Here is a 9,562-nt window from a genome sequence, read left to right as displayed (position 1 = left end):
GTTCTATACATCATGGTCTTTGTTGGAAACGTTCTCATCACCGATGGCTTGGGGATCTTCAAACAGATGATATATATTTTCTTTCCGTATGATGGTCTGGTAGACTCTCATGACCCATCAATGGAGAAGCAGAGCCTAGGCATTAGAGATGCCCACTGTGATGTCCAGCTCTCCTAGAGGCTTCTTACTGTCCTTCATCCAAGTCTTAGACCATGAAGCTTGTGGTCCCTGATATTTTACCCATGAGAGCCAAACTCATCAAAACCCCAAATTCCTTTTTTTCCCCCAAATGTAACATAAGTCTTCAGTGTACTTTTTCCTGTTTCTAAACCTCAGGAAGAATGCTCTACCATTCAATGATTCAACCAACTATCACCTAAACTAAAACCAAACTAGGAACGATTTAAATCCACGAAGTGATCAAAATGAAGATCGATTAGTTCACCTAATTTGCTCTATCCAACCAAATAACTCTGATTGCTACTCAAGGAACTAAAATTTAGAAAGAAAAAAAAAAAAAAAAAAAAAAAAAAAAAAAAAAGGAAAACGAGTACTACTCTTCAAAAGCATTTTCATAGATGACGGAAAACCACGTGGATGATATAAATTTCACTTTTTAAACAGAAGTAAAGATGACTTGACGTGTAGGTTTCTTCGTTAGCTCCAGGCTTCCTTAGCTCTGGTGCTCACACAGCCTAGTACTGATAGGCTGCCTGCTCTTGTGCATACTCATAGAAGGGGTTAGAGACATGAGCTATTTTGGTAGGGTGGTTTCCAGATTGTTCTCTTCTTTGGGACCTTCTATCACTGTGGGTTAGATGGAAATGACTTTCCTGGGATCCTTGGCGCTGTGCATCTTCATTCATGTGACATCGGTTTTTTGGGGGGAAGCTTTTGGAATGTTCTTGGGCTTCTTGATGTCTCTCATTTTCATCATGCGTTTGTCTTTCCCACTGCCGCTGATTTTGATGCTTGCGCTGTTTATGGTGCTCTTGCTCTTCTTCATGGGTTTGTCTACCATGTTGATGACCATGGTTTTCCTCATGAGTTTGCCCGTGTTGTCTTTGATGGTTCTGCTCATCCACATAAGTTTGCCCATCATTTGCCTGATGGGTTTGTTCCTCTTCGTGGGTTTGCCTGCTCTGCATCTCATATAGACTTTCTTGGTCCTCAAGACTGTGTCTGTCCCAGCTTTGGTCGTGATCTTCCTCTACCCAGTGGTCCTGCTCACTGCACTGTGATTGTTGGTCCCATTCTTTATGGGAGTGTGGCTCTTCTTGATATATCTGAGCTAAGAGTTTGTGTTGATTATCCTCTTGAGGCCTCCATGCCTGGTGGTGGGTTTGCTGCTCCCTTCTATCCTGGAATCTCTGTCTCTGGGTTTGATTCATGTCTGCGCTTGAAGTCTGTTGACTTAGGTTTCCTGGCCTTCCAGATTGTTCAACATGTGAGTCTCTTCTTGTGCTACCAGTCCCCTGGAAGTACCTATTTTGCCCTTGAATTTCAGTTTTCCCAATCTCTGACTGACCACAGTAAGAATTCTGTCCTTGTCTTCCTGTCTGACCCTGGTGAGAACTCTGTCCTTGTCTGTCTGTCTGATGCCACTGTGAACTCTGTCCTTGTCTGTCTGTCTGACCATAATGAAAACTTTGGCCTTGTGTGTCTGTCTCATGCCACTGTGAACTCTGTCCTTGTCGGTTTGTCTGACCCTGGTGAGAACTCTGTCCTTGTCTATCTGTCTGACCCTGGTGAGAACTCTGTCCTTGTCTGCCTGTCTGACCCTGGTGGGAGCTCTGTCCTTGTCTGTCTGTCAGACTCTGGTGGGAGCTCTGTCCTTTTCTGTCTGTCAGACCCTGGTGAGAGCTCTGTCCTTGTCTGCCTGTCTGACCATAATGAAAACTTTGGTCTTGTGTGTCTGTCTCATGCCACTGTGAACTCTGTCCTTGTCTGTCTGTCTGACCCTGGTGGGAGCTCTGTCCTTGTCTGTTTTGCTGACCCTGGTGGGAACTCTGTCCTTGTCTGCCTGTCTGACCATAATGAAAACTTTGGTCTTGTGTGTCTGTCTCATGCCACTGTGAACTCTGTCCTTGTCTGTCTGTCTGACCCTGGTGAGAGCTCTGTCCTTGTCTATCTGTCTGACCCTGGTGGGAACTCTGTCCTTGTCTGCCTGTCTGACCATAATGAAAACTTTGGTCTTGTGTGTCTGTCTCATGCCACTGTGAACTCTGTCCTTGTCTGTCTGTCTGACCCTGGTGGGAGCTCTGTCCTTGTCTGTTTTGCTGACCCTGGTGAGAACTCTGTCCTTGTCTATCTGTCTGACCCTGGTGGGAACTCTGTCCTTGTCTGCCTGTCTGACCATAATGAAAACTTTGGTCTTGTGTGTCTGTCTCATGCCACTGTGAACTCTGTCCTTGTCTGTCTGTCTGACCCTGGTGAGAGCTCTGTCCTTGTCTATCTGTCTGACCCTGGTGGGAACTCTGTCCTTGTCTGCCTGTCTGACCATAATGAAAACTTTGGTCTTGTGTGTCTGTCTCATGCCACTGTGAACTCTGTCCTTGTCTGTCTGTCTGATCCTGGTGGGAACTCTGTCCTTGTCTGTTTTTCTGACCCTGGTGAGAACTCTGTCCTTGTCTATCTGTCTGACCCTGGTGGGAACTCTGTCCTTGTCTGCCTGTCTGACCATAATGAAAACTTTGGTCTTGTGTGTCTGTCTCATGCCACTGTGAACTCTGTCCTTGTCTGTCTGTCTGACCCTGGTGAGAGCTCTGTCCTTGTCTATCTGTCTGACCCTGGTGGGAACTCTGTCCTTGTCTGCCTGTCTGACCATAATGAAAACTTTGGTCTTGTGTGTCTGTCTCATGCCACTGTGAACTCTGTCCTTGTCTGTCTGTCTGACCCTGGTGAGAGCTCTGTCCTTGTCTATCTATCTGACCCTGGTGTGAATTCTGTCCTTGTCTGCCAGTCTGACCCTGGTGAGAACTCTGGCCTTGTCTGCCTTTCTGGCCATAGTGGGCACTCTGTCCTTGTTTGTCTGTCTGACCCTGGTGAGAACTCTGTCCTTGTCTGCCTTTCTGGCCATAGTGGGCACTCTGTCCTTGTCTGTCTGTCTGACCTTGGTGAGAACTCTGACCTTGTCTGCCTTTCTGGCCATAGTGGGCACTCTGTCCTTGTCTGTCTGTCTGACCCTGGTGAGAATTCTGTCCTTGTCTGCCTTTCTGGCCATAGTGGGCATTCTGTCCTTGTCTGTCTGTCTGACCCTGGTGAGAACTCTGTCCTTGTCTGCCTTTCTGGCCATAGTGGGCACTCTGTCCTTGCCTGTCTGTCTGACTCTGGTGGTCACTATGTCCTTTTTTGTTTGTCTGGCCAAACTGAAAATTCTGGCCTTGTCTGTCTGTGTGACTGTGGCCCGATTTCTGATGCTGCCTTCCATATTGCTCATAAGAATTGGCTTCTTGTTGACTGGTTTGACTAGAAGAAGAATCTTGTCGGAGTCTTCCAGACTGGCTATGGCTGCTTTGTCTTTTAAATGTTTTAGACTGTCCACCATGAAGAAACTGAGCAGGGATTTCAGACTGATTTAAGGCAAAGAGAAATGCTTGACTTTGGGGCTGGCCACTGCTAGATTTATAACCCAGTCTTTGACTAGAGCTAGAGAACTGATCATCTGTCTCAGACTGATCTGAGCTATAATCTGTGTCTTCTCTCTCAGAATGACCATGGTGGGAATCCCCATCGTGTCTCTCTGACTGACCATAGTGAGAGTCTGCTTTGTGGCTCTCAGAGTTGCCATGGTGAGAGTCCACATCTTGCCTCTGAGACTGACCATATTGGACATCCTGACTTTGTCCCTGAGACTGACCATGGAGAGAGCTCTGCCTTTCTCCATGTTGTCTACCTGTGTTTTCTGAAAAATTATGGCTCCGTGTTTTTTTCTTGGAGGAGGTTTCAGACCCATGCAACTTATCTAGCTTGTGATGGCAGGCTTGGGCCAGCTGAAACACCAACAAGAGGTATTCATGAAAGTTAACGTATCCATCTCTGTCTCGGTCCAAGTGTTCCAGAATTGTTTCCACGGTCTCTGGGTCATTTGGCCTCTGTGAGAAGGGGAAAAAAAGCCGCCAAATATCCTTTTATGGATGTTGGATTATATATCAGTATTAATGCCCCAATCCTCTCAATGCCCCCTCCCACCATTTCTTGAGAAACCATTAATAGGAAAGTGGCTTGGTTCTGAGTCTAGTCTTTGTTCAGCTTGGTCTCTGAACCTAATCGCTTGGTGAACCAATGTGAGTATGACCGCAGGGAGCAGACGACTGTGCCAACAATTAATTTGAGTCATTTGAAAAAGTTATTGTATCTTTTTACATAGTAAGGCCTACATATTTATATACCTCTCTCCCACTACACTGTGATATTCTGGAAGAAAAGGAAGTTAGCTTTCTTCATGTTGGTATCCTCAGTAACTAGGATTGTGCCAGCACAGAGGAGGCACTCAATCATCCTTAGTGAACTAAGGAATAATACATGAGGAGGTGTGCGTGCAGGAGGACAAACAGAAGATATAGATGGCAAATTTTAAAAGTTATTCTCCGTTACTTTGGTTATTCTATGATTTGTTCAAGTTCACATACAAAGGAGGTGTGTGTGTGTGTCTGTGTCTATGTGTTCCTGCATGTGTGTGTGTGTCTGTTTGTGTGTTCCTGCTTGTGTGTGTGTGTGTGTGTATGCATGTATGAATCTGTGTGTATGTGTGTATGAGTGTGTATGTGTGAGTGTATAAATGTGTGTGTGCATGTGTGAGTGTGTGTGCATGTAAGAACTACTAAGACGCTGTCTGAACCAGAAGGTGCTTACCAGTAAATTACTGGTGGGGAATGACCAAGTACAACAAAATAGTCTTAAAATGTCCTCAATGTGAACATCAGACTCATGTACATTTCACTCCAGAGGACCAAGAATCTATGTATCTTACCCGGAGGATGTCTCCAAACTCAGTGAGGAGAAGCTGCTTCAACTCCTTCTTGCTCAGTGACGTGCCCACCCCATGATGTTCTGCATATTCCTGGAATACCTTGCTCACAGTGAGTATGCTCTTAAGAAGTTGCGGCATTTTGGCAAATGCAGGTGGATCTTTAAAAAAAAAGAAGAAGAAGAAAAGAAAGAAGTAAGGCTCTGTTTATGTTTTGGATGAAGACCTGGAGTCAGCATTTCCAGAGGAATAGTAGTTTCTTGGGTTTGGGAAGGAAATTTAAGAAACCACAGTTCGCTATTAGCCATAATTTCAGGCTAGTCAGTATGTGACCAACACTGAGGCTCCAAATACTATACACTATCATGACGATGTTTCAAAAGTGTTTTTCTTTGCTAGAGAAAGGCAAAGTCTTTAAAAATTAAACGCATGTGGTAGATATTTTATGTGCTTTACTTTCTACTCTGGTTGGGAGTTGCTTGCTTGAGACCCTCATCTTAGAAGAAAAATGAAGGTTATCCCATAGAGGATGGGCCAGAGGTAAAGACAGTAGTGCATAATTGCCTCTCAGTGATTAGGGAGAACAGTAAATGCATGATGTTGAATAGGAACCCATTTTCTAGAGTCTTCTTTAAGAAGAAGGTTAAATATCTCTTTCAGTGGTCCAAGAAACCTTTCTGAGAGGTTAAATTCTAGAAAATACTTTTACCTGCTTATTAAATGGAATCAGTAAACATTAAATAGATAATAGATAGATAGATAGATAGAGTTATAGAGAAAAGCAGCAAGTGGACACATTGCTTGTATGACAGGCAACGGCTAGTCTGATTGGTCAACATTGGCTGTGTTGAGAAGCTGGGGTCGTCTGCAGTCTGTATGCCAACAACCCTTCTTGTGGTATGAAAACTCTAGTAACTATGCTCATAGGCTTCTGAAAATGAAATCCCAACTGTGAAACATAGGCATACAGTGATACCTGTACATGTAAGTGACAAAGGACGGACTGCCCGTGACAAGCTGAGTCTTTTGTGACCATTTGTCATAATGAATGTGAGTATTGCCGTGTCCCCATGGTCCAGGGCTTTGCCCGGCTTGTACAAAAGGCAAACACTCTGCTGTGGAACACTCAGCTGTCAAGTGGCCATTCAGACTCGGTTTTGAGATATTTAGGGCCCATGTTGCACAAATTTAGGGGAGTCATCATGGTCTTAGATAGAGCCCTAAAAGGAAAGCGGCAAAGTGTCCAAGAGTGTCACCAACAGAAAGCAGTCTCTGCCCTCCACCTCCTAGGACTGTTCTGTAAGATCTCTCTCCTCCTGCCACACTTGAGGATGCTGCTACTGGTCCAGCATGCATGTCTTACCTGCCTGAGGAAGAATGAGGTGAAGAGTCAGGAGCCAGGGAGGATGTCAGAGACCTGAAGACCCATCCTATTTATAGGGTTTTTAATTAACCTACTAAGCCATGCTAGGAGACACCCATTCTGTGTTAGGGCCTGAATCATTCTGGGCTCAACCCAGTTCAGCCCAGTTCAACCCAGCTGGACCTCTCCCTCCACAAACCGTTTGGTTTATTTACTTCCCTCATTTGCTCATGAACCTGTTTGTCATTGTGGTAGGTGACACTTTTCAAGTCTCAGCCCCACTTAATTAAGGGAGTACATGTCATGTGTTGTGTGGGTTGAGAAGACAAAGGCTCAGGCTGAATTTGATCCTTAGAAATTGTTATGTGCCAAGGCTAATGGGGTAGACAACAGTGAAATCATGCCAAAGAAAGACGTTTATATGTTTTATTACAAAATCCCATGCAAGTGGAGATTAGGAAGCCTAAGCATTTGGTCAGGAAATAATTCTTGGAAAATATTTGTCTTAAGCTTATATTTTGCTTATAAAAGTAGACATTCATATATCCTACTGACCTAATTTTGTTTATTTGTTTGTTTGTTTTGTTTTTCGAGATAGGGTTTCTCTGTGGAACAGAGCCCTGGCTGTTCCGGACTCATTTGGTAGACCAGGGTGGTCTTGAACTCACAGAGATCTGCCTGCCTCTGCCTCCCAAGCGCTGGGATTAAAGGTGTGCGCCACCATGCCTATCCTACTAACCGATTTTTGTTTTCTGCGGGTTAGTGGGGGAAGCGATCGTATGATCAGTTTTAGGGTCGTATTAGGTGGCCAGTGATGCAGGCCGAGCTGACACTTGAGTGTTTGTTGTTGTTTGTTTGGTTTTTTGCTTTTTTGAGATAGAGTTTCTTTCTGTAGCTATGGCTGTTCTGGAACTCACTCTGTAGGCCAGGCTAGCCTCAAACTCAGAGATCTACCTATCTTTATCTCCCAAATACTGAGTGAGATTAAAGGCCTGTGCCACCACCACTCAGCATGACACTTGAATATTTTAGTCCTACTAGAAAGTTGGTGTTGGGGGACAAGATGGAAGCTTATGACTTCTGTGAGACAGAGATATTGTTAGTGACCTGGGCCTCCACGTATTCCCTGCCTTTGTAACACCTGTGACACACCAGCACGGTGTTGTGATCGAAGAGATACGTAATAAATCTTCAAGGATTAAGTAAATTGTTGAACTGTAGACACATTGGAAAATCTTGTGTAAGGAACAAAGAGACCAAGATCCAGCTGCCTTTTTGCTGTGTCTCACAAGTGCCAGTAGTATATAATTATATGCATGTGTAATTATATAAAATAATTGATTATATAATTATGTTATATAGTTGGTTATATAATTAATCTTCCAGTTAGGTATTTGTAATGACACCTGCCTACTATGTGTCTTTGGGATTTCTCAAGGAAATCGTAAAAGTTCAGACAGATTTCAGTATAACTGGAATAAAGAACCTTCACATAAAAAAGATTTTGAAGCAGGGCTAGGATGTAATCCCAGCACTCAAGAGACAAAGGCAGGCCTCTGTGATTTTAAGGCCAGCCTGATCTACACAGAGTCCGGGACAGCCAAGGCTACACGGAGAAACCCTGTCTCAAAAAAAACAAAAACAAAAACAAAAACAAAAACAAAAACCCAAAAACAAACAAAAACTATTTTGAAAGTCAAGGGCAGGACATGCTGAGTGGTCAGTAATTAGAAAACCTAGGTGAAAGTCTTCTGGCTGGTCCTGGGCTTCCTCCACCTCTGCCTTTGTAAGCATGATTTACGTTGTTCCTGAGAATATCCAGGTAGGAAGAGAAAAGAGCAAAGGCATTCTTTGTTGGGAGAAAGCAAAGAAGTTGCACAGGTGAAAGCTCCCGCGGTGTTTGAGTTGCTATGGGTGCCTGCTGAGGTAGAGGGTGATAAAGAAGTAGACTAGAGAATTTGGGAGCTAAATGGGGAAAGTTTTATTTTTTATTTATTTATTTATTTTTTGTGGTTTTTCGAGACAGGGTTTCTCTGTGTAGCCTTGGCTGTCCTGGACTCGCTTTGTAGACCAGGCTGGCCTCGAACTCACAATGACCCACCTGCCTCTGCCTCCACCGCCTGGCTAGCTTCTTAATTTATGGATGAAGAAGCTGCATTCTAGTTATCCTGTGCGACCCTCTGAAGGATTCACAAGGCTAGCAGAAGCCAGGTCTACTGCATCGTCTCACCTTCCCAGCACAGTATGCTTTCCTCCCCTCCCCAGCCTCCCCTCCCCTGCCTGTGCTCCCCCTCCCTGCCCCTCCCCTCCCCCAGTCCCTTCCTCTTCTCTCCTCTTTTCTGCTGTCCTTCATTTCTTTGTTTTTACCTCTCTCTTCTGACACAGGGCTTCACAAAGTAGCCTCAGTCATCCTGTCTCGGGCCCTCCGTTACTAGGATTACAGGTATGTCGCAGTACCTGGCTAATATGCATTTTTTCATATATTCTATGGAAGCTATCTAGAGCCTAATTTAAGGGTTTATTTTAATGATAAATGTGAATTGAGTGGTTTTTAGGTTTTTTTTTTTTTTTTTTTTTTTTTTTTTTTTCAGCACTGTTTTGGAGAAGAATTTAAGTTCATTGCAGTATGTGACTAGTCGTCTCAATTAATCTGGAATTGAAGGATTTCTCAAGATTAGACATGAGTGCTAAAAATGCTCTGCCCCCTGCTCTGGGCGGCCTGGGGTGATTGATCACTGTAGTTTGTGGTGCATGGATGAACCTGAAAGGGGAATGCCAGAACAGAGAGGTTAGTTAGGCGTCAATAGCATGGCTTTGGTGAGAAGCAGGCTAGGGGCTTGATCCTGACGGAACAAATTAAACTACAGGGGAGAGAAAGCAAGCAAGGGGTTTTTTGAACAGACTCAATAAGTGGAAAGGATAGTGGGGCTATCAGGAATCACCCCAAACTTTAGTCTAGGTGGCTAACAGGAGTACACTATACTGGAGGAGTGTGACTTCCGGAGGGGGCTGGTGGACCCTAAGACCGAGAGCCTCTTCTGGCACTGCCCGCGCCTCTGCCCTCTGAAGTCTTGCTTCCCGGCCTCTACGGTTGCCTTCTTATCATTTGTCCTGATGTAAACAGTGCATTTAAAACCCTGAGCACTGGCTGGTGCTGAGATTCTTTTTGCTTTTGTGGCTGTGCTTAGTGTTTTGCATTTATGTGTCTTCTCACCTGTTAGGATGAAAAA

General features: G+C 44.4%; 1 protein-coding gene across 3 annotated transcripts; it reads right to left on the bottom strand.

Annotated features, from left to right (window-relative positions):
- Nucleotides 1–601: 601 nt before the first annotated feature.
- On the bottom strand, nucleotides 602–6,360 carry Rptn (repetin). Of its 3 annotated transcripts, XM_051157658.1 has the most exons (5): nucleotides 6,333–6,360; nucleotides 4,973–5,130; nucleotides 3,329–4,094; nucleotides 3,071–3,112; nucleotides 602–3,001 (listed from the first exon to the last, which is right to left on the bottom strand). In XM_051157658.1, exons 2-5 carry the CDS (start codon nucleotides 5,108–5,110, stop codon nucleotides 696–698), a joined length of 3,252 nt encoding a protein of 1,083 aa, XP_051013615.1. In that variant the 5' UTR covers nucleotides 5,111–5,130; nucleotides 6,333–6,360; the 3' UTR covers nucleotides 602–695. The 3 variants fall into 3 exon arrangements, with proteins under 3 accessions (XP_051013615.1, XP_051013613.1, XP_051013614.1); XM_051157656.1 differs by having other exon boundaries at nucleotides 602–3,112; nucleotides 3,257–4,094; XM_051157657.1 differs by having other exon boundaries at nucleotides 602–3,112.
- Between the last annotated feature and the right edge of the window lie 3,202 nt (nucleotides 6,361–9,562).

This window comes from Acomys russatus, chromosome 15, assembly GCF_903995435.1.
Source record: "Acomys russatus chromosome 15, mAcoRus1.1, whole genome shotgun sequence".
Classification (NCBI taxonomy): Eukaryota; Metazoa; Chordata; class Mammalia; order Rodentia; family Muridae; genus Acomys; species Acomys russatus.
The sequence above is the reverse complement of the archived record's forward strand: the minus strand, read 5'-3'. Positions and strand labels throughout refer to the sequence as shown.

Coding starts and splice junctions, on each gene's coding strand:
- Rptn (XM_051157656.1), bottom strand. CDS start 5,110: ATGCCGCAACTTCTTAAGAGCATACTCACTGTGAGCAAGGTATTCCAG. Junction 4,095..4,972: donor AGTTTGGAGACATCCTCCGG/GTAAGATACATA, acceptor CCCTTCTCACAG/AGGCCAAATGACCCAGAGAC. Junction 3,113..3,256: donor AGGACAGAGTTCTCACCAGG/GTCAGACAGACA, acceptor GTTCTCACCAAG/GTCAGACAGACAGACAAGGA.